We start from the raw sequence: 26,021 nt of genomic DNA on the forward strand, positions 1-26,021 counted from the left end.
GGAATCAACATGGATTCCGGAAACAGTGATTGTGTGCGACCCAACTCGCTTTATTTGTTCATGAGACCCAGAAAATATTAGATACAGGCTCCCAGGTAGATGCTATTTTTCTTGACTTCCGGAAGGCGTTCGATACAGTTCCGCACTGTCGCCTGATAAACAAAGTAAGAGCCTACGGAATATCAGACCAGCTGTGTGGCTGGATTGAAGAGTTTTTAGCAAACAGAACACAGCATGTTGTTATCAATGGAGAGACGTCTACAGATGTTAAAGTAACCTCTGGCGTGCCACAGGGGAGTGTTATGGGACCATTGCTTTTCACAATATATGTAAATGACCTAGTAGATAGTGTCGGAAGTCCCATGCGGCTTTTCGCGGATGATGCTGTAGTATACAGAGAAGTTGCAGCATTAGAAAATTGTAGCGAAATGCAGGAAGATCTGCAGCGGATAGGCACTTGGTGCAGGGAGTGGCAACTGACCCTTAACATAGACAAATGTAATGTATTGCGAATACATAGAAAGAAGGATCCTTTATTGTATGATTATATGATAGCGGAACAAACACTGGTAGCAGTTACTTCTGTAAAATATCTGGGAGTATGCGTGCGGAACGATTTGAAGTGGAACGATCATATAAAATTAAGTGTTGATAAGGCGGGTACCAGGTTGAGATTCATTGGGAGAGTCCTTAGAAAATGTAGTCCATCAACAAAGGAGGTGGCTTACAAAACACTCGTTCGACCTATACTTGAGTATTGCTCATCAGTGTGGGATCCGTACCAGATCGGGTTGACGGAGGAGATAGAGAAGATCCAAAGAAGAGCGGCGCGTTTCGTCACAGGGTTATTTGGTGACCGTGATAGCGTTACGGAGATGTTTAACAAACTCAAGTGGCAGACTCTGCAAGAGAGGCGCTCTGCATCGCGGTGTAGCTTGCTGTCCAGGTTTCGAGAGGGTGCGTTTCTGGATGAGGTATTGAATATATTGCTTCCCCCTACTTATACCTCCCGATGAGATCACGAATGTAAAATTAGAGAGATTCGAGCGCGCACGGAGGCTTTCCGGCAATCGTTCTTCCCGCGAACTATACGCGACTGGAACAAGAAAGGGAGGTAATGACAGTGGCAAGTAAAGTGCCCTCCGTCACACACCGTTGGGTGGCTTGCGGAGTATAAATGCAGATGTAGATGTAGATGTAGAAGACGTATCTGGAGACGCCACGGACAGCGATGAGATACCGGCCTGGCTGACGCCCACCATGCGGCTCGACAACCAAGAGTGATGGTCAAGGGTGTCATTTAGTTTCAAAGCAGGACCTCTTTGGTTGTTATTCGCGGCACCCTTACAGCACGGGGATACGTCAACGATATTCTACGCCCCGTTTTCTTATCCTTCATGGCAAGCTATCCTGGGTTTACATTTCATCAAGATAATGCCCGCCCGCACACGCGACAGTTTCCATTGCTTGTCATCGTGGTTATCAAACCTTGCCTTTGCTGCAAGGTCGCAGGATCTCGTCCCAGTAGAGAACGATCATGGGCGGGGCTCTCCAACTAGCTCGAGATTTTGAAGATATAACGCACCAGCTGGACAGAATTTCGCACGATATCTCTTAGAACATCCAACAACTCTGTCAATCCATGCCAAGCCGAATAATTACTTTCATAACGGCCAGAGGTGGAACAATGCGTTACTGACTTGCTCAAGCTGTGAAGATCTTTCTCTTCAATAAAGCATCCATTTTTTTATGAAATTGCATTTATTTGTTTGTCTGTACATGCACATCATATCTTAACGATTTTGTCGTCACGAGCCTTTTTTTCTCAGTGTGTATATGTAAAGCACACTGCATAAATGGTGACGTTCTTCTAAATATCAGCACACGACTATCACTAGCAAGCTGCTGAAGATTCTGCAATGGAAAAAAGAATGTGTTATGTAGGATTTAAGAATGTGCGTAATAAATCTAGGGGCTTGTTGGGTAGTAACTGTGGAGATAGCGGTAGATCTTGGATGAATAGTGGGAAGGCAGAAGGTGAGGAGGAATCTTGTGGGTGAGCAGGGCCGTGGTATCAAATCACAGCCGGTCACTTCTGCAGAGAAACGTAGGGGTTTATAGACACAACACTGTCAACATGATGAAGCCCATCTCTTGGTTAGATGACGGGTTTTCCTTTAGAAACACACAGATCTCGTTTCTGCCACGTATACACGGCTATTGGGTCGGCTTCAAAAGTAGATTGATTCTGAAAATGGACTAAGTAATGTAGATTTTGAAAGATATCGGTTTACGAATATAGACGTTATTAGCAGATGTATTATGTCTGTGAGCAGAGAGGTTAAACTACTCGTATTATAATAGCTTAAATCAGTGATTTAACTCGGGCTTCAGTCGCTGTCTTTTATTCTTTTAAAGAAGAACTGTTCCACTGGCTAGTGCAAAATATCAAAGTAAATGGATTTTCCCTGCGTTTTCGTCAGTCACAGAAACCATAACACGTGGAGCAACATGAAAGGAAGGAACAACATAACAATTTAAACATAAGAAATTTTTATGTAAAAATTATTACTAGATAAAGTTCACAGATAAATATTCTTATTTATTTTATTTTTCATTCCTTCCGCATAGGAGCGAATAAGGACTGTCAGATTGCATTTTAACTTTTAGTATTCAGCCATTTTTCTTTCTTTTTCCTGGTCTAATACCGTGTTTGCACATGGTCGGCATTCTAGTTCGGATTTGGCATTGGTAGTGGAAGAGCATGGCCGGATGTCCGTTCTCTTGCCACCCTACCCCCTTTCCACCGTGACGGAATTTATATACCCCATCTGCCATTGTCTAACGTTTTCCCATGTGGAAGTACGAGAACGTTTTCGAAATGTTTGAGAATCATGTAACTGAGGCAGAACACGGCTACCAGCCCTGTATTGACCTAGTCGGACTTTAAAAACCGCCTAAAATCATCGATCCTCGACGTTAACGCGCCTGAAGCACTCGACCCTGGACCGGCATGGCTCCCTGAACCACAGAAGTGGGGTACTAACGCGGGCAGCTATCCGGGCGGCTTCCTAGTATGTACCGATAAATTTTCTGATATGGCACTACTTGTTCGGAAAAATAGGATTGTACCAATTCGGAACATATTCTGTGTCTTCATGTAACATTACACTATGGAGAGTACCCCCACAAGATGGGGCTACTACTTCTATATATGTTGATGATGTCGTCGATGTCTCGTTAAATGCTAAGCGTTTTTCCTCCTTTTAAAATACGTCTGGTATATAAATAAATGCACTAATAATTGTGTTTGGTAGAGGCAGACGTCAATCAATGTATGTTCATTTGAAAAACTGGGACTAGTGTTAATTGCTTCCACAACGATCATGTAACGTGCCATGTGCCATTTGGACAAGGTTATTTGATAATTCAGCCGCCAGTAAGTCGGTACCAGTATATCTAAACTTCCTGGCTGGTCTCATATCAGACACAATGAATCGTCTGCACCACTTCATGTCTTGTCTTTGTGCAAGCGTAATATCACAAATTACTCTTTTATTTTTTTTCCAGTAATGTTGTATTAGTCTAAACGTTGACTCGTTTATCTGAATCAGAGTTAGCCACATTACTGCACTGAATAGTGAGTTATTATTCAATAGTGTACAGCACGAAGTTTTAGGTTTCCTCATTTCTTAAATGAAATGAACTCTGCATTTACTGCTAGTAATGCCTGACTGTACTTGACTATATATGTGCGTAAGAAGTACTGCTCCTGAATTTGATCGATAATTACAGATGTCATCCTGTGACAAGTCATCGTATTGAACACGTCATTATAGCTGTGAATTCGTTATATCGCGATTCGAATCAGTATTTTTTTCTTATCGATATAAATATTAAACTTTCGAGACGTATTCATTACAATGCATTTTCATCAAGTGTGATTGGTCTACACTGATATTACTCGTCATTGCAGTACCCTGAATTCAACCTCATAGATCTAACCATTTCATTTCAATGCATTTAACCAATTTCGTAATTTAACGAGTGTCTGCTTTTATTTTCCAGGGAAGAGCTTCAGCCTGACCATCACGGTGAACACGACGCCGCCGCAAGTGGCCGTGTACAGCAAGGCCATCAAGGTGACCGTGGACGGGCCGCGCGAGCCGCGATCCAAGACCCGTGAGTACCGTTGCCTGCCTACCTCTCATCCCCCTACACAATTTTTGGTTTTGCTTGCGAAATGTCGTCACTGCTTTTAAGAAAATAATTTCTTTCTTTACTGAGACACCTGGGTCATACTGCGGTCTTAGAATATGAAACTGTCGACTCGATTTGGTAGGTAAAGAAACATATATCCTCCACGGAGCGTGGTGGCGCTGTGGTAGGACACTCAAATCCCACTCCGGTCATACTGGTTTGCAATTCCTGTGGTTTCCATAAATCGCTGAAGCCGATGGCTTTGAAAAAGATGCAGTCGTCTTCCTTTTGCTTCCTTCTCTAAATCGGGCTTATGTTGGTCTCTAAAGACCAGGTCGTTGATGGGAACTTAAACGCTAATCTTTCTTTACATTTTCGCAAAGACATGCATACAACTGGCTCTAATTTTCACATATGCCTCAGATGATTCGGGCAAGGCTTGATCTTTTTCGAAATAACCTCAAGGTTGTTCTTCACGTACAATTGTACCAAGTATGACAATATGCCACACTGAAATCAGTAGCGGCACATACATATTCGCAAATATCTTCCAAAAAGCCTGACTGTGGAGCTATGTTAACTGGAAACTTCCCTCTTGTACCAGTCTCTCTCAGAGTACGTCTTACACCCAACTTCCTCAACAATTTGTTTGATATATTGAAATCTCTGTCTTCTCTGACAGTATTTTGCTCAATTACAGCTCTCTCAGGTACCATGGAAATCATTCCGTAATGTCTTAAAACATGTTTCATCAATCTGTCCCTTCTTCTTTTCAGTGTTCTCCACATGTTCCTCTGCCCGTCGATTTTGTAGAAAAACATTTCTTATAAGTGCACCTAATTTTCTACATCTTTCTATAATTCAACACCTCTAACGCTTCGATTCCCTTCTTTTACGGTTTTCCTTTAGCACGTTATTCATTTCCACACAGTGCTGTGCTCCAGATGTTTAATGTTAGTAGACCTCTTTTGGCCAGGAATTTATTGTCTGCCCTTGTTAGTCTGCTTTCCATATCCTCCTCCCTTTGCTTCCAAGATAGGAGAATCCCTTCACTCCATTTATTTTGTGGTCTTCAGTTCTGACGTTAGTTGTATCATTAATTTCTTCTAGGCTCTCCGTATTTCTTCGGCTAACTCCAAATCTATAATAAGCGCTCAGTCGACGGTTCATTTCCTCCAATATTCTTTTCCGCTTGCACAGGTACATCCAATATTTTCTAAATCATTGTCACGTTCGCCTGCATCACCCATAACCCCATGATCAATTCCTAGGGATTCTATTACCGTGAACAGTTGCTAGCGTTATAGTGTATGACCTATGAACTTTCCCTAAATATTGAACAGTGGTTAAGCAGTAGCTTTTGTGATGGTTAAATCTTCTCACTTGCAAGGCCGCGTCAAGTACCTCTTCAAACTGTTAGAATGCTCGATGTTTCGTCCCCTATGTTCGAATCTTTTTCAGTATTCTATTACCGTCCCCCGTACGCCTGAACGCTAAGTCAACCGAGAGACGCCCGTAGATTCCTGAAAAAATTCCCAGCAGGGGGGATCGAAACATTGAGCAGTCTAGCAATCCGAAGAGCAATATGATGTGGGTTTACAAGTGAGAAGACTTCGCTATCAGTGGCAACGGCCGCGAATACCAGCAGACTTACACACTGAGGTAACAAAAGTCATGGGATAGCGATATGTGCATATAGCGATCGCTTACACAAAGTATAATGCATTGGCAGAGCTGTCATTGTACTCACGTGATTCACGTGAAAAGGTTTCCGACCTCATTATGGCCGCATGACAGGAGTTCTTTTATATTCCCTGGATTGAAGATCCAGGGAATATAAAACACCTCTGGAAAGAACATTGTAAGAAACTGTTAGACGCTGAGGTACAGGTACACGAGGAAACAACAAATAATGGAGAAATTGAGAGAAGTTGGGAAGCAGAATTAGGACAAATTACACTGGAGGAAATGGAAATAGCTGTGAAGAAGATGAATGGGGGAAAGCCAAAGGACCTGATGAAGTATCAGTGGACATGATAAGAGCAGCAGGTCCAGTGGGAATGCAGTGGCTGTATAGAGTACTATCAAGCGTGTGGAGAAATAGTACAATACCTGACGATTGGAGAAGCCGACACATTGTTCCCATCTTAAAAAAAGGCAATAAAAGACTTCGTAAACAGTACATACGAATAACCCTTATGAATCATACAGCCAAGATTTTTGAAAGAATTTTACTAAACCGAATAAGTGAAAAGATAAAAAAGGAGCTGAGTGAAGAACGACATGGGTTTAGGGAAGGAAGAAGCACGATCGACTTGATATGTTCTATCCGTCAACTGATGGAAAAAAGTTGGGAGTATAACAAAAGGGTGATAATGGTTTCTATAGACATAGAAAAGGCATATGACTCAGTTAACAGGGAAAAACTCTGGCAAAAAATGAGAAAGATACACTCCTGGAAATGGAAAAAAGAACACATTGACAGCGGTGTGTCAGACCCACCATACTTGCTCCGGACACTGCGAGAGGGCTGTACAAGCAATGATCACACGCACGGCACAGCGGACACACCGGGAACCGCGGTGTTGGCCGTCGAATGGCGCTAGCTGCGCAGCATTTGTGCACCGCCGCCGTCAGTGTCAGCCAGTTTGCCGTGGCATACGGAGCTCCATCGCAGTCTTTAACACTGGTAGCATGCCGCGACAGCGTGGACGTGAACCGTATGTGCAGTTGACGGACTTTGAGCGAGGGCGTATAGTGGGCATGCGGGAGGCCGGGTGGACGTACCGCCGAATTGCTCAACACGTGGGGCGTGAGGTCTCCACAGTACATCGATGTTGTCGCCAGTGGTCGGCGGAAGGTGCACGTGCCCGTCGACCTGGGACCGGACCGCAGCGACGCACGGATGCACGCCAAGACCGTAGGATCCTACGCAATGCCGTAGGGGACCGCACCGCCACTTCCCAGCAAATTAGGGACACTGTTGCTCCTGGGGTATCGGCGAGGACCATTCGCAACCGTCTCCATGAAGCTGGGCTACGGTCCCGCACACCGTTAGGCCGTCTTCCGCTCACGCCCCAACATCGTGCAGCCCGCCTCCAGTGGTGTCGCGACAGGCGTGAATGGAGGGACTAATGGAGACGTGTCGTCTTCAGCGATGAGAGTCGCTTCTGCCTTGGTGCCAATGATGGTCGTATGCGTGTTTGGCGCCGTGCAGGTGAGCGCCACAATCAGGACTGCATACGACCGAGGCACGCAGGGCCAACACCCAGCATCATGGTGTGGGGAGCGATCTCCTACACTGGCCGTACACCACTGGTGATCGTCGAGGGGACACTGAATAGTGCACGGTACATCCAAACCGTCATCGAACCCATCGTTCTACCATTCCTAGACCGGCAAGGGAACTTGCTGTTCCAACAGGACAATGCACGTCCGCATGTATCCCGTGCCACCCAACGTGCTCTAGAAGGTGTAAGTCAACTATCCTGGCCAGCAAGATCTCCGGATCTGTCCCCCATTGAGCATGTTTGGGACTGGATGAAGCGTCGTCTCACGCGGTCTGCACGTCCAGCACGAACGCTGGTCCAACTGAGGCGCCAGGTGGAAATGGCATGGCAAGCCGTTCCACAGGACTGCATCCACCATCTCTACGATCGTCTCCATGGGAGAATAGCAGCCTGCATTGCTGCGAAAGGTGGATATACACTGTACTAGTGCCGACATTGTGCATGCTCTGTTGCCTGTGTCTATGTGCCTGTGGTTCTGTCAGTGTGATCATGTGATGTATCTGACCCCAGGAATGTGTCAATAAAGTTTCCCCTTCCTGGGACAATGAATTCACGGTGTTCTTATTTCAATTTCCAGGAGTGTAGATATAGAAGATGGATACATTAATGTAATAAAGACAATGTACAGAGGACGCAATTGTAGAATTACAACACCATTGGGGAACTCTGAATACTTCGAAATAAGACAACGATTTTAGCAAGGAAGTATTCTATCTCCTTCACTTTCTAATGTTGTGGCAGTTAAAGATACAGTAAAAGAAAAAGACAAAAAGATGATTTTTGCAGATGATATGGTAATATGGGGTGATAAAGAGGTAGATGTACAGTTACAACTTTATGCGTGGAAGGAAATAATGGAAAGGTATGGATTAAAAATAAATAAAGTTAAGAGTGAAATAATGGTTCAAATCAAATGGCTCTGAGCACTATGGGACTTAACATCTGAGGTCATTAGTCCCATAGAACTTCGAACTACTTAAACCTAACTAACATGCCCGAGGCAGGATTCGAACCTGCGACCGTAGCGGTCGCGCAGTTCCAGTCTGAAGCGCCTAGAGCCGCTCGGCCACTCCGGCCGGCGAAGTAATGGTATTTGGAAGAGAGAAACGGATCAACGGAAATATTACCTTGAATGGAGAACCCCTCAAAGTGGTAGAAAGTTTCACTTATTTAGGGAGTGAAATATCTAGGGATAGAAGAATAACTAACGAAATTAATAGGAGCTTACAGAAGGAAGGCAATTTCTACCAAACAACAAAACACCTGATTTGGAATAAGGAAGTTTCAGAAAAAGTAAAACTCCTTATGTATAAGAATTATTACTTTCCTATTGTCACCTATGGTGGAGAAACGTGGACAATGAAAGAAAGGGTCTGGAGCAGACTGCAAGCAGGGGAACTGAAATTTCTCAGAGCAGTTAAGGGAAAAACAAGAATGGGCAGAGTAAGGAATGTAGATATTAGAAAGGACATTAAACAAGAAAGTATGAAAGAAGAAATTGAAAAAAAAGATATAAAGATGGTATAGGCGTGTTAAGAGGATGCATGGTCAGAGCCTCCCCAAAATTATGGAAGAACTAAAGATGGATGGGAAAAGACCTAGAGGGCGCCCCAGAACACGGTGGAAAATGGGAGTGAGAATATCTGTGGAAAGGAGGGGTGTGACCTGGCAGCAAGTGGAGGGAGAAAAGTGGTGGGAGGACGGAGCCAGATGGAGAGGACTCGTCAGCACCCAGACCCGGCAGTAGCAGGAGCGGGAGCCGGATATAGATAGATAGATAGACAGGAATTAACATACTTTGAACGTAGGATGGTAGTTGAAGGTAGGGGCATGGACATTCCATTTCGGAAATCGTTATGGCATTCAATATTACGAGATCCACAGTGTGAAGAATGTGCAGAGAATACGAAACAAATTTCAGCCATTACGTCTTATGGTATAATGTATCGATACCACATCACGGGTGTTGTTACCTTGGTAACGGAATTGCAAGTTTCCGTTCAACACCGATAGCGGTCGCGTGATATGTGGCGGAACCAGTGGTGCATGTCTGCTGAGCCACACCTGCAGCAGCTCTGTACTACGAGAGCCCTCTGACACCGCAATATAGGCCGCTGGCAGCATCCCGTCAGCCCACTTGCGCTTGGAGCCATTCCACTTTTCTTTTTTTTTTTTCTTTTTAGCACTCCGTCTACAGGCCACAAGTGGTCCATCGGGACCATCCGACCGCCGTGTCATCCTCAGATGAGGATGTGGATAGGAGGGGCGTGTGGCCAGCACGCCGCTCTCCCAGTCGATATGATTGATTTCTTTGACCGGAGCTGCTACTATTCGGTCGAGTAGCTCCTCAATTGGCATCACGAGGCTGAGCGCACCCCGAAAAATGGCAACAGTGCATGGTGGCCTGGATGGTCACCCATCCAAGCACCGGCCACGCCCGACAGCGCTGAACATACGTGAGCTGACGGGAACCGGTGTATCCACTGCGGCAAGGCCGTTGCCCACTATGACACCTTCATTTGTGCTTGTTCCTTATGACGTCGATATCAGGATTCTATGTCTTATTGCATCATTTGTAGCGAGTCTTCGTAAGTTTGGAAAAATGTGATCTAATTAATTCATCTGTTTGTTGTGTTAACTTGTTCGCTACTCATTTCTGCTCCTGTCCGGCTTTGCTACGATGACAGGTGCCACACCCCACTGTAGCCCACCTTTCCTTACTGTCGTGTGTGAAGTGGTGCACAACACGTCTCGCCAAGAGCGACACACTGGCCGACGGCCTTCACTTAACGACCGAAAGCAATGGCGTTTATGTACAGTTGTCAGTGCTAACATGAGCAGCTCTGCGTGAAATAACCGTAGAAATCAATGTGGTACATTCGACGAACGTATCCGTTAGGACAGTGAGGTGAAATGTGGCGTTAATGGGCTGTGGCAGCAGACCACCGACGCGAGTGTCTTTGCTAACAGTACGTCATCGCCTGCAGCGACTGTCTTGGGCTCTTGCCCATATCGGTTGGATACTAAACGAATGGAAAACCGTGGCCTGGTCGTCTCTGTCTTTTATGTCATTGAAATCCCCTCTGATGGTGGGGTTCGAGTATGGCGCAGATTCCACGAAACCATGGGCCCAAGTTGTCAACATGGCACTGTACAATGATGTTTGCATGGAATAGAGTGGGTCCTCTGGTCCAAAAGAGCTGATCATTGACTGTAAATATATTCGGCTATTTGGAGACCGTTTGCAGCCGTTCATGGACTTAATGTTCCCAAACAAAAACGATGGAACTATCGCGGCTCCACAGTTATCCGCAACTGGAGTGAAGAACATTCTCGACAACTGAAAAGAAAGATTTGGTTCGTGCACAGAATCATTCACCGGCACGACTCTGGCAATTATTGGATGGCTACAGAGGCGCAGCAAGGCTTGATACTTCTGCAGGGGACTTGCAGCGACTTGTTGAGTTTATAACACGTCGAGTTGCTGCCCTACGCCGTGCAAAAGGATGTCCGGCACGATATTGGGAGGTACCCCACGACTTTTGCCACCTTAGTGTATAGTAGTAATACACTATTGGCCATTAAAATTGCTACACCAAGAAGAAATGCAGATGATAAACGGGCATTCATTAGACAAATATATTATACTAGAACTGACCTGTGATTACATTTTCACGCAATTTGGGTGCATAGATCTTGAGGAATCAGTACCCAGAACAACCACCTCTGGCCGTAAGAACGGCCTTGATACACCTGGGCATTGAGTCAAACAGAGCTTGGATGGCGTGTACAGCTACACCTGCCCATGCAGCTTCAACAACAGTAGTGACTGGCGTATTGTGACGAGCCAGTTGCTCGCCCACCATTGAGCAGACGTTTCCAATTGGTGAGACATCTGGAGAATGTGCTGGCAGGGCAGCAGTCGAACATTTTCTGTATCCAGAAAGGCCCGTACAGGACCCGCAACATGCGGTGGTGCATTATCCTGCTGAAATGTAGGGTTTCGCAGGGATCGAATGAAGGGTAGAGCCACGGGTCGTAACACATCTGAAATTTAACGTCCACTGATCAAAGTGCCGTCAATGCGAACAAGAGGTGACCGAGACGTGTAACTAATGGCACCCCATACCATCACGCCGGGTGATACGCCAGTATGGCGATGACGAATACACGCTTCCATTGTGCCTTCACCGCGATGTCACCAAACACGGGTGCGACCATCATGATGCTGTAAACATAACCTGGATTCATCCGGAAAAATGACGTTTTGCCATTCGTGCACCCAGGTTCGTCGTTGAGTACACCATCGCAGGCTCTCCTGTCTGTGATGCAGCGTCAAGGTTAACCGAGGCCATGGTCTCCGAGCTGATAGTCCATGCTGCTGCAAACGTCGTCGAACTATTCGTGCAGATGGTTGTTGTCTTGCAAACGTCCCCATCTGTTGACTCAGGGATCGAGACGTGGCTGCACGATCCGTTACAGCCATGCGGATGAGATGCCTATCATCTCGACTGCTAGTGATACGAGGCCGTTGGGAACCAATACGGCTAGCAGTCATTGGATCTCGACCAACGCGAGCAGCAATGTCGCGATACGGTAAACCGCAATCCGACATTTATCAAAGTCGGAAACGGGATGGTACGCATTTCTCCTCCTTACACGAGGCATCGCAACAACGTTTCACCAGGCAACGCCAGTCAACTGTTATTTGTGTATGAGAAATCGGTTGGAAACTTTCCTCATGTCAGCACGTTGTAGGTGTCGCCACCTGCGCCAACCTTGTGTGAATGCTCCGGAAAGCTAATCGTTTGCATATCACAGCATCTTCTTCCCGTCGGTTGAATTTCGCGTCTGTAGCACGTCATGTTCGTGGTGTAGCAATTTTAATGGCCAGTAGTGTACTTTCCATGTGTTACATAGTAACGGTACGGGAGAGAGCCCTTGGTTTGGGGCCCGCGCGCGGCTCGCTGAAACGCAAGTCCTCTGGCAGCGGCTGGCGCGGCGTCTCTTTCCGCCTTCCCGCTGGAGCGCTCACTGTGCTGCGGTTGCGCGCTGATAGGCCTCATTACGTACGCACGCTGGCGCACGCGCATCCCTAACGCACTTAGCGCCACCAGTCGCCCCCGAATCCTGCGGCCCCACCCCCGAGTGCGTTGCCGCTGACATCGGCCTCCCAAATATGGGTAGCCCAGCTACAGCGTCACACAAGGTGCCACGGAACTATGATTCCAGAAAACACACGTCTTGACTTTTTCAGGATACGTTTTATGGCATTGAAAGCCTCCTACTTTTTTTCAAGCAAGCCACATACATATCTGGTATGACAATGGAAAATGCCCTAAAAAGTATCCCCCTTTTATACATAATTTTGACCGAGGAAAGAAAAGTAACGTAATCCAATTGCTATTTGAGTGACATGCTCAGCAAAGGCTTCCATAGCGCAAGGAGTAATTTAATGGGAGCTTGAACATGTAATTATGTGTGTGTGTGTGAAATCTTATAGCACTTAACTGCTAAGGTCATCAGTCCGAAGCTTACACACTACATAACCTAAATTATCCTAAGGACAAACATACGCACCCATGCCCGAGGGAGGACTCGAACCTCCGCCGGTACCAGCCGCACAGTCCATGACTGCAACGCCTTAGACCGCTCGGATAAATCCGCGCATATGTAATTATATGAATGCAACATTACGACCAACACAACTCAACCTGTAAAAGTACAGGGTGTTTATAAATTAGTTATACAAAACTGATCTCTATTTGTGAAAAGGGTAACTGGTTTACAGAAAAATTTCATAGAGCACTGAATGCAGTATATCTTGAAGTTTTATTTCTGCCTAACACTTTCAGTTTCCGACATTACCGCTAGGTGGCAAGCGTGATTGAGTTATTCCAACCATCATCATGAGTCATATAAAGGTGCAGAGCATGTGCACTGTTGTTTGTGGTTTCAAATGATGCAAATGGCTCTGAGCACTATGGGACTTAACTTCTGACGTCATCAGTCCCATAGAACTTAGAACTACTTAAACCTAACTAACCTAAGGACATCACACGCATCCATGCCCGAGGCAAGATTCGAAACTGTGACCGTAGCGGTCGCGCGGTTCCAGACTGTAGCGCCTAGAACCGCTCGGCCACCCCGGCCGGCTTGTGGTTTCATTAATCCAATTGCGCTAGTACAGTTCAGAGACAATTCAGGACAAAATATGGCAAGGCGCCACATCAAAGATAAGCTGTTATTAATTGGTACAATCGTTTCAACGAAACTGATCGTGTATCACATAGGATGCCGGGTCTGGGTCGACCAGCAGTCTCCAATGATTGTAGCAGTTGCTGACAGTTTGTCTTTGAGGTGGTGACTTCCAGTTTATTTACTCCTGAATTGTCTCTAAAAGGTAGCAGCGGATTCTGATCCATAAAACCATAAACAACAGTGCACATGCTCTCTACCGTTATACAACTCCATTATGACTGTTGGAGTAACTCAAATGCGCGTGGCACCTAGTCGTAACGTCGGGAACTAACAGTGTTAGGCAGGAATAAAACTTGAAGATATATTGCATTCAGTGCTGTAACAAACATTTCTGTAAGTTATTTACCCTTTTCACACGTAAAAGCTGCTTTTGTAAAACTAATTTTTAAACACCCTGTGTATTTTTACACGTTCTTATAGACAGGATACTTGTAATGCCGACGTAAAACCTCAATTTTTGTAGCCTACGAACTTGAAGCACAATAATCACTTCCAACATATTCAGTATCAGCAGTAATGCTCGAAGTTCTCAGCAATATAATCCTGGATTACATGCTGTATCATGCACGCAAAACATTTGAAAATGCCTCTCCTGGTGGTAGCTTATCTGAAAGACGATTCCATTTTTTCTGTATAAAACAGCCAAATTTTCAAGATACAGTTTTTAATCTAATTCATCATTAGTCATAATAAATAACTGATGATTAGTCGTAAACCGAATAAAAAAAATTAATATTGCAACTTTGGCTCTTTTCTACATCGAACTGGTTGGTACAGACTCCTGTCTCGTTATTAACCCAGCATGCTGGAAATACATAGACGATTCTGGCAAAGGTAGAACGTTTGTAGTCAGTTCCGCTCGCATCAGCTACCGATTTAAGAAAAAGAAGCACGTGGGAACAGCCTAGGAAAACATATTGATTTCCATAAATAACTGTGGGATAAAAATAGTTAAGATAACTTCTCATTATTATTCAATAAATAATTGAAGAATTGACGTAGCAAAATTGCATTTGTCCTCTAATGGACCAGGTGCAGAACAGTTCCACTGAAACCATTTTAGTTAGTTCAAAAAGAAACCCCTTCAATGTTAATTAACGTTGCAATACTGAATAAGTGGGATATTATCGCGTGCCCTGGGCTACATTAACGAATGAATTAATGAAATACCGATATCAATGGATTTTATTTTGGTCACAAATACGGTACACCTGCATAGCTGAAAACTCTGAGAATGGAGTGATGCGAGAAAATTTCAGTTAGATTGCATCGTGGTCAGACAGAATTCCTAAATCAAATGCTGCATTGCAAGGCGTATGTAGGAGCGGATATAGACTCAGATCACAATGTATTAGTGATGAAGAATAGGCTTAAGTTTGAGAGATTACTCTGGACGAATGAATGTAGACAGAAGTGGGAGGCAAGTACTGAGAATGATTCTGTGCGTTTGAATTTTTCTAAGGCTGTAGATATTGCGATAATGAAAAGCACAGTAGTCGGTTCAGTAGAAGGGAGCACTTAGAAAAGTTAGTCAAACAAGTATAGCTACAAAGAAGGTAACTCTGAAGAAACAACAATTTGTTTGTAATATGACAGGAAAATAGCAATATGAGACACTTAGGAATGAAATAAATCAGAAGTGCAAGTGTGCTAAAGTGAAAGGGATGCAGGAAAATTGTGAAGAAATCGGAAAAGAAATGTTTGTCGGAAGGACAGATTCAGCCTATAGAAAATTCAAAATTGCCTTCGGTGCAATTAGCCGGCCGATGTGGCCGAGCGGTTCTAGGCGCTTCAGTCTGGAGCCGCGCGACCGCTACGGTCGCAGGTTCGCATCCTGCCTCGGGCATGGATGTGTGTTATGTCCTTAGGTTAGATAGGCTTAAGTAGTTCTAAGTTCTAGGGGACTGATGTCCTCAGATGTTGAGTCCCATAGTGCTCAGAGCCACTTTTTGCAATTAAAAACAAAGGCGTCAAACTTAAAAACGCAAGAGAAATTCCAATGTTAATAGCAGAGGGCAGAGCTGGCAGGTGGAAAGACTAAGTAAAGTTCTCTGCAAGGGGCGGGAATCAGATGGGGCTTAAGAAGAAATGTGAGTCAATATGGAATTGGGAATACCGTGGTAGAATGAGGATTGAAAACAGCTTTTGGAGGCATAGGTAACATTCCATCGGAATTTCTAAAGTCATTGGGAGAAATAGCAATCAAACGACTACTCAAGTTGGTTGGTAGAATGTATATGACTGGAAACATACCATCAAAGTACCAGAGGAAATATCATCCCATAAGACAACAAGGACAGACAAATGCGAGAATTATCGTACAATCAGCTTAATAGCACATGCGTCAAAGTTTCTGACAGAATAATGTATAAAATAAGGTAAAGAAAATTGATGTTTTGTTAGGTGAAGAAAAGATTGTTTCTAGCAAGAGGCAAAGCCACCAGAGAGGCAGTTCTGACGTTGCGCCTTGTAAAGGAAGTGTAAGCTGTAGGGAAACACGAATAATATACAATATGTGCAAAAACTAAGAGGGAACAACATGAATGGAAGACCAAGAGCGAAATGCTCGGATGAAATAGGATATAAGACGGGGATGGAATCTTTCGCCACTACAGTTCGATCTACACAGCGAAGAAGCAATGACGGAAATAAAAGAAGAAATAATGGTGCAAAGGCTATTACAACGAAAGCCTATCTGTGGAAACTCTGGGAAAGAACATTGTCATAATCTCCGGGAAAGAACACTGTAATAATTTTTCGCCCAGTATGTGCATGGAATTTCAGTAAATTCACAGTACAAGGGATTTGTGACTGTCAATAAGTTCACTGTTGACTTTGTGTATCATGCACTGAGGATCGAAAAGCAACAACCACCTAAAAACACGAAGCTTTCCAGCTCTCTAGGTTATCCTTCTGGGGCTGTTGGAGTGAATAAAACTAAAAGGTAGAAGAATAATACCTCTGGATTCCTATATACTTTATAACAACCTCCTCCAATGGTTCAGAACTGAGATGGGGAATGGCGCAGCAGATGAAAATATTTTTGAATTCATCGTTCTCACAGAATTTTTTGTATCATTAATCTTACTAGACTAAACTTCTGGTATGTAGCTCTTTATGAAATTTAGTTTATGTCAAGTGTTTTTATACAAGTGTTGGTTGTAGATATTTTGTAATACAACTATATTTGATTTTCACATGGAAAATACATACTGAATGACCTTTTGAGTTCCATCTGATGATGAAATATCCTCTTCTAAGCATAACTGTTGTTGTCTCCAGCTGTTATTCATTTAGTGAAAAAATATACGAGTATTTTTTCCAAGTTAAACCATATTCCGAAATTAACCACACTAATGATGTTTTTATCTAAAAGATGTGTATATCAAAACCTAAGAAGGAATTTGTTCTCAATTTGGAAAAGATAGGTAGATTTATCACACACCTGAAAAATTTAGAAAATCGTACTTACATCGATCCGGCAGTCACCGATTAAATTTTACTGCAGCATTTGCTCTTTTCAAGGCTAAAGTTCGTAACTCTACTGTGGTCTGTCGTAATCAAAGAAATAAAAATACAGACAAAGGAAACGACCATGAGACTTGCGCATTGTTCATCGAGGAAAACACAACCCGTTATTACAGGCCAAAAAATGAGTGACTGTAGGTTTTCCCAGCGTATGATGAACAGTTCCCGGTTAGCATCACCTAAATTCAGCAGTATTTCGCTGATCTTAGTTTTCACCTCCTCAGGCGGTCTTGAGGATGGCAACAAATCAGCAAAACCTGGACCACGCTATCCGGTAGACTATCCGAGCCGTTCAAAGAAGTTTTATACACTTGAAACGTAGTCGAGATCTGAGTAATTAGTGGCTAAACATCAGAATTCGTATAAATACTTCCAGCAGCAGAAAAAGAGCGAAAATTTCCGGGATGAATCACTCACACTGCACCGGAGTGTGCCCTATCTAGAAACTTCGTAACAGATTGAATCTGTGTGACAGAGAGTGACTATTCTGAAACCTAGCCTCTCGTCGGCAGCGTTACCTTTTAATTGAGGAGTGCTAGTCCCTCAGATTATATAGGAGAACTTACGTAAAATTTGGAAACAAGAAAGGGGGGGTAATACCGGCAGAATTCATTCTGTGATGGCGGGTTGTTAGTAGAGCATGCATATTTTAGTCTGCAAGTGCATTTCGGGGAATTTTCGTGGGCCGTTCAATCAGCCAACTTCGTTATGCATCTCCTGTACTTTGCTATGTAGCTGAGATTCTCATACAGACCTCCATCATCATTGTCGACTGTATGAATAATGGAAATAATCCACCTGCTGAGAGCATACATTCGCTAGCGAATCTTTGTTGAATACAGTTCATTCTGTTCTTTTCTTTCTTCTGAGGACCAATTCCAATTTTATGAAATGATAATCAAATCAAGACCCTAAGCTGTCAACAGGCGTTGATATACATCAACGAGTACAGTTGAAAATGTGTGCCCCGACCGGGTCTGGAACCCGGGCTCTCCTGCTTACATGGCAGACGCTCTATCTATCTGAGCCACCGAGGGCACAGAGGACAGTGCGACTGCACGGACTTATCCCTTGCAAGCTCCCCGTGAGACCCACATTCCCAACTTAATGTCCACACACTATATTTGTAGTGCCCCTGCCCATTACACTCATTAATCGCGGCAGATAATCTTACAGAGTCCCATAAGAGTTCGCGCAATGCGTGTGCACCCAGCACAGAAGAAGGAGGTCAATGTCCGGTTAGCCTTAACTATATGAAGCTGGTATCTGTTCTTTCGGACATGTCGTCTTCCTTCCAAAGTTTCCCAAACAAAATCATTGAATATTTCCGAAACACTCTCCCACCGATGGAACCTTACAAACGTGGCAGCAAGATACCGATTTGCTTCCTTTTATCGACTGGAACAGCTAACGATCTCAAATACTGGAGCAGAATTAAAGAACAGATTCCACAAGGGTTTTGTACGCTGTTCCCTCTGCAGCTTCGAGAGGCATTCATAAAATCCACCCGATAAATCTGTCTACTTGCCCTTGCTACAACAGATTTTATGCGTTCGTCGCGTAACATATTGTTTCGTTAAGTTACGTCAAGAGCTTTAACCTTGTGATCAAATATTGTGGCACCTTGGTAATGCTGAACTTGTCACCGACTTCTTCCGCTACTCATACGTTTTCCCTTCCGTTAACAGACATATAAAGCGAACTGCCAAACACTGAAAAGCACGTGGTGTAAAGTGAATTAAACGCGCCGCTAGTTACGCACAGTAGCTTGTATTTTTAATGCTGCGCCGCGGAGCAGAAGAGCCCCGTTGTAAGCGCTATAAGAAACTGCCTCACAGCCGCAGAACCAGTAAACGGTGAGTCACGGATTCCCAGGAAGACACCGGATGTTAACTCTGTCATCGCACAACAAGGCCTTGTGTAGGGAGAGCAGTCTGTTGCTCGCGATTCTCTCTACGCTCTGCAAAGTAACTTAATTTTCATCGCGAATGACTGGAAGAAGTGTTGTCTTCTGAATTCCTTCATTAACTACCTGTTTCTTATCCTGTTACAGTCATAATCCATCAGGCACCCTGGCGAATTCAATGCCTAACAGACGGGCTTATTACAGAATTAAATCACTTACTTGCAGGCATAATACAGTAAAATAATATTTATGATAGTAACAGAACATTAATAATTTCTTTATGACAAGTGTTTTCCGAAAATAAGGTCCATTTTTTAAAATTATTCCAAACTTACAAGAATCAAAATACTCACAAGTTTTAGAACACCCGCTAAATTAAAATTATCACTTGGAGACATGCTGCTTAGAATCAAGACTACTCTACTTAGAATTATAACAAAAAGAACAATATAGTATTTTGCAGATAATGACAAGCCTTCAGCATAACACCAATCTAGTTACTAATTCATCAACAAAATTACAAACAAATAAAAACGGAATAAGCGTGACACACACAGCTTAACAGCACCAAAGCGTTCCACACAAATAAGCGCAAGCTGTAATAACCCAGTACCACCGTAACATGTATCTACAGAAATGAGTGAACAAAAAACACAAAATAGATAAGTGACAAAAAATAGAGCTCCTGGCAACTTGAGACATTCATCATTCACTGACACATAAAAGGGGGAAAATGATCGTTAGAACAAGGTAGGAAGCTATGAAGTTACTTAGATCTAATAACAAAAAGAAACTGCTAAAATTACCAGATGCTCATGAACAATACAAAGACTGGACAGAAACTTACCCCAAATGACCATGTAAACTTGACAAACCATTCGTTGTTTACGCCAGATGGAACAGTACCAAATAAACATCCCAGCAGTTTCTCATAAAAGTACTGTCACACAACATCTTTCCTTAGCAGAACCTTCAAAACAAACCAATTTGTATTCAGCTTCCATAGCTATCATCTACCCCTCACAACTCCGGTACCTACCCTCACACTTCTGCGCCGACTTTAATTCCTCCTTTCTCGTACGCATGGTAAAATACTGGTTTAATATAATATTTTAACTTCTAGTTTGGGAAATGAGATTACCTTTTACGTTAAAACCACGGAGATGATAAGCATCTAAGATCTGTGTAGCGTCTGGTTGTCGAACAGAGTGATGACACTTGCGGCTTTCGAACACCTACGGTGCGACGTGGTTCGCGCGACCATCACCTAAACTTGAGGAGACGAATGCCACTGCTGAATAGGTCGCTAGAATAACTGGTCACTTCACTTGTTGAAAAATTCTTATTTATTATTGCACAGCCCTTCATCAGAACATAATAAAGACAAGTCTTCAGCAACAGATGCTGACGGCTGACACGTGCGAATCTATATTGTGTATGAAGACTTTGTTTTAATGATGGGCTGTGCGAGAAATGTGTCATAAAGAAGAATTTTTGAACAGCAAGTGACCATTTATTCTTGCACTCTATTCAGCAATGACATACGTCTCATCAACTTTTTGAAATCTTTATTGGTTCGTACTCACTTTGATGAGTCCCAGTGTCTCTCTTTGGAGCTCTCGGCTCACTGCTTGTTGCAACGTCGTGTCCGTCATTATAGACAATGCAACACCACTCTAGTGTTCTGATACTATCCCTTTCTTACTTTTTTAAAAATATTATTCCTTGATTAATGACGCTGCAAACATACAAGTTACTCAACTCTTAGTACAACAACATAATCATGACAGTCTACCATTGGTCGTCCTTATCGAGTCTCAATTCGTCAAATATGTTGATCACTGCTTGCCAAGCCGCTTGCCTTTTCGTTACATAGACAAATTTCTCACTTCCCAATCAGTCGGGACCATCTTCGGACACGGGCTATAAGTCAGTACTCCTACTGACGCAATCAGTTTTGAGCGAATGTATACATTGTTGACATTGCAGCTTGACGCCGGCCGCTGTGGCCGAGCGGTTCTAGGAGCTTCAGTCCGGAACCGCGCTGCTGCTACGATCGCAGGTTCGAATCCTGCCTTGAGTGTGGATGTGTGAGATGTTAGGTTTAAGTAGTTCTAAGTCTAGGGGACTGATGACCTCAGATGTTAAGTGCCATAGTGCTTAGAGCCATTTGAACCATTTTTTGCAGCTTGACTTTGTTTCTTGTAACCCAAATACTTTCCATGAAAGATGAGTGTCACCTCCGTGGTGATATTAGAATGAGCTGGCAATTTAATGAAATGCGGATATCCGAAGTTTGCAGTTTCTTTATTTATGCCTTTATTTTATCTGACAAGGTTAGGGTTTTAATTTCCTCTCTTACACCTCACCAGGCTGCCTTAATGTGTTAACAGTACAATATCCATAGTATCTGAGCAGTACGTAATAATAATCATCATCGTCATAAGAACAAAAAGTTGGGTCAGCAGTATCAATTAATGAAATATTTTTCTTCAGTGCTATAGGTATGAGCCTCTCACTATTGTAAAACATGAAAAATTAAAAATTCGCTGGAACTTCAGGTTCGTAACCGATAAATAATCTGACCGAACAGTGATAATTAAAACTGAGTAAGTCACCTTCTTCAGAGAGATTGCTATATCCAACATCCAAACTTGCAAACCACCTGCAATTAGAAGAGGGTCAAATACAGGGACCTGACAGATAAAGTGGAAGCCGTGTAGAGAGAGAGATCAGTACACATCGTCCCTATGGTAATATCGGACACCGGCGTTGTCCCAAAACAGACTGCAAAGAGTGCGCATCCAAAACGGACTGTGAAGATTCTGCAGAGCCTTACAGTGCATCCTTTGCTCCGTCGGCCACTGCAGAAGGCTGTAATACTGAATATCTGCACAGTACATCTCTGTCCTTTCGGACAACATAAGCAGCTTAGTGGTAAGTTTTATTTTGACAGTTCTCAATATGCTACCATATAAACTCAGTTGGGAGTGGAACTCATTACTGAAAACAATTCTACTCCAGTCAGTGAGATTCCAGGCCTAATGTGCCCGATATTACTGCAGACGGTCTTGTTGCTGCACGGTCAGTGGCAGTCGGCGCAAGGGGCGCTGTGAGCTCAGAGCCCTCCCTGTGAACCGCCTCTTGATGGTCCTTGTGATGACTTAAGCACCAGTTGCACATCGGATTGATGATAATGATGAATCCGGGTCCCTTAGTGCGTGTCTGATGATTGCTCGGTCCTCACGTTCTGTCGTCTCTCTAGGTCGACCACTTCCTTCTTGACGCTGTGTTTGGCCTTGCTTCATCCAGTCCTGCCAACACCGTCAAATAGTCGAATCGATCCTATTCAAATGTCGAGTGACTCGCTTCTGTGAGCGCAACTACACGTCCTTTCTCACTGCTAGGTCTGCGTATATTGCACGCGCGCCTATTTGCAAGGCATAGCTACTCTCCAACTAAGTATACGGAATGAAATTCGCAAAGATTATATGCCCTGGTATGAAAAAGTCCCCTATTTACTATCTTTGCACAGCTGCACGGTGAAATTGCGCTAAAGCGTCACGCATTCATCCATCGGCCACCAAAGTTCACAATGTTACATTTTCCGTCGATCAATATCTGTACGAATATCAATTTATCCCTTTCCACCCTGGCCTGCACAATCGTGCGGATTCAGTTTCAGATTTGCTGTGGCTCAACATCACTTTCCTGTGTAACTCTGGACTGCAACGATTCTGTGGGTTCACAGCTTCTGTTCTGAAGATGTTTTGTTGACTAGCCACCAGAACACAGGAGATCATTTCAAACTTCAACGAAAAGACAAAGCCTTGCGTCACCAAGATAAACAAAATATGTTTTTCCATATTTAGTTAGTTTCAGAAATTCCTGCAAGATTTTAGATTGATATGTTTCATTTAATTTATATAAGTTGCTCGAACACAGACATTGAGTGCCTTTTGCATATTATAAATGTTTGTATCTTGAGTAACAGGATCATGCTAGCGACTTCTTGAACAGACTATCGCACTGAGAATTTTTTCAGTATTTTTACCTAATTCCAGATGTCATACAGTATAGAAACTGATACCCAACCGATAAACTTTTAAGAAATTTTCTCTCAGGTTTCTAACATTCTGCGTGGTGTCTGTTTGTTCTATATCGTGTCCCCCTACCACTCGCGCAACGACGCTCTGAGGGTGTTTTTTAGGGAATTGACTAGTTTGAACCTGGGACCTGTTGCTGGTAAGGAGACGCCAGACCACACATGACATGTAGAATTCAGAAGAGTTCAGTGAGACTAGCGATGATATAACCAAATACTTAATGATTTCAGCGTCAGCTCCACTGCACTCCCTGTAAAAGAATCTTAATACTAACTAAATTTAGTGGAAGTGGTTAAAGGCTTTCCAATTTTTAGTTAGCTGGTAAAATAACTTCGAAAAAGCAGTTAAGTTTACCATTGGAAATTTTATTCTACTCACAAAACATTGTTTATAAATTGCACTATTGATAAAAGGAAATGTTTTAATACAGGATGGTAAAAACCAACTGCATTCAACAAAAATGTGAACGAATATTCCCTCAGTGGGTTTCCAAGTTCTATAATGGATCAAAGGATGACCTATGCCATATCACATCTATAATCTAGGTTTAAATTAAGTTTCACAAAAGAGAAAACTATCAAAATGGTCTACAGTGACCCTCAATTATCTTTAATTACTTATCTAACTTGTCGTAAATTACAGTGGCGATGTGGCTTCTCAGTAACTATTTAACAGAAAAATCATCGCGTTTCAGATTTTTACTTCAAGTGGCAAATGTGAACACCATGAGCTTTAATTGACGATCGACACTAGTGTTACGCAAAAAGGGGGTGTAACAGATGAGACTTCTGCAGTTCTGAGTGAAGCTTTATGCGCTGTTATGCAGCATCGTGTGCGTTCATTACCTTGTCGGTGTTCGTCAGGGGGCGGCGGGCAGCACAGCTCCGCTCACCTCGCTGTCTCAGAAGCAACTCTTTCCTAACTTCTCCTTACTACAATTTACCGAAGTTGGTTTAAAAAAACTATCTGGCTGTGTTTTCATCAGACCAATCAGGGTCTCAATGCTAACCTTAAGCTCCGCCTACTAAAATTCTGTCTATCCAATGAGAAACGTTATACTTTTCGTGGTAGGGCAATGTTTTTAAAGTTTGCAACGTAACAGAGACGCGAAAAAGTCTCACGCTAAAACTTGCAGATGGTGTGGCCCTTTTTGTGTTATCGTAGGATCTATACTGTTCCTCTGGAGGGCTCTAGCTTTTAACATGGGCTGGGGGGTGGTCCTAGCGGTTAGCTGGAGACGTGGGTGTCCCTCATCGTAGGGCCTTCCAGCTTAACACAGTTCTGCTCTCAGCTTCTGTTCTCGTGTCTCCCCTCGGAACTGCGTCTGTCTCACGGTGGGAAGGTGTGACATGCATTTAGGCATTCTTGTGTTAGTCTGTGGTATTCCATTTGCTCACTCATTACTCGTATTACTTTGGTTAACTTAATGTCGCGATTTATTCGGAGCTATGTGAAAGGATAACGTTCTACGAGTCGGGGCGTGGAATGTCAGAACCTTGAACGTGGTAGGGAAACTAGAAAATCTGAAAAGGGAAATGCAAAGGCTCAATCTAGATATAGTAGGGGTCAGTGAAGTGAAGTGGAAGGAAGACAAGGATTTCTGGTCAGATGAGTATCGGGTAATATCAACAGCAGCAGAAAATGGTATAACAGGTGTAGGATTCGTTATGAATAGGAAGGTAGGGCAGAGGGTGTGTTACTGTGAAAAGTTCAGTGACAGGGTTGTTCTAATCAGAATCGACAGCAGACCAACACCGACAACGATAGTTCAGGCATACATGCCGACGTCGCAAGCTGAAGATGAACAGATAGAGAAAGTGTATGAGGATATTGAAAGGGCAATGCAGTATGCAAAGGGGGACGAAAATCTAATAGTCATGGGCGACTGGAATGCAGTTGTAGGGGAGGGAGTAGAAGAAAAGGTTACAGGAGAATATGGGCTTGGGACTAGGAATGCAAGAGGAGAAAGACTAATTGAGTTCTGTAACAAGTTTCAGCTAGTAATAGCGAATACCCTGTTCAAGAATCACAAGAGGAGGAGGTATACTTGGAAAAGGCTGGGAGATACGGGAAGATTTCAATTAGATTACATCATGGTCAGACAGAGATTCCGAAATTAGATACTGGATTGTAAGGCGTACCCAGGAGCAGATATAGACTCAGATCACAATATAGTAGTGATGAAGAGTAGGCTGAAGTTCAAGACATTAGTCAGGAAGAATCAATACGCAAACAAGTGGGATACGGAAGTACTAAGGAATGACGAGATACGTTTGAAGTTCTCTAACGCTATAGATACAGCAATAAGGAATAGCGCAGTAGGCAGTACAGTTGAACAGGAATGGACATCTCTAAAAAGGGCCATCACAGAAGTTGGGAAGGAAAACATAGGTACAAAGAAGGTAGCTGCGAAGAAACCATGGGTAACAGAAGAAATACTTCAGTTGATTGATGAAAGGAGGAAGCACAAACATGTTCCGGGAAAATCAGGAATACAGAAATACAAGCCGCAGAGGAATGAAATAAATAGGAGGTGCAGGGAAGCTAAGACGAAATGGCTGCAGGAAAAATGTGAAGACATCGAAAAAGATATGATTGTCGGAAGGACAGACTCAGCATACAGGAAAGTCAAAACAACCTTTGGTGACATTAAAAGCAACGGTGCTAACATTAAGAGTGCAACTGGAATCCCACTGTTAAATGCAGAGGAGAGAGCAGATAGGTGGAAAG

The 26,021-nt window shown here is 43.4% G+C and overlaps 1 protein-coding gene across 1 annotated transcript in view; it reads left to right on the forward strand.

Moving 5' to 3' along the window:
* Positions 1-26,021, forward strand: part of LOC126456594 (protein lozenge-like) — a 739,855-nt gene that overhangs the window by 230,348 nt on the left and 483,486 nt on the right. The window contains exon 2 of the mRNA XM_050092338.1: positions 4,069-4,182. Within this exon, the coding sequence (XP_049948295.1) occupies positions 4,069-4,182 (114 nt within the window). The remainder of the gene's footprint in view (positions 1-4,068; positions 4,183-26,021) is intronic.

This window comes from Schistocerca serialis, chromosome 2, assembly GCF_023864345.2.
Source record: "Schistocerca serialis cubense isolate TAMUIC-IGC-003099 chromosome 2, iqSchSeri2.2, whole genome shotgun sequence".
Taxonomy (NCBI): domain Eukaryota; kingdom Metazoa; phylum Arthropoda; class Insecta; order Orthoptera; family Acrididae; genus Schistocerca; species Schistocerca serialis.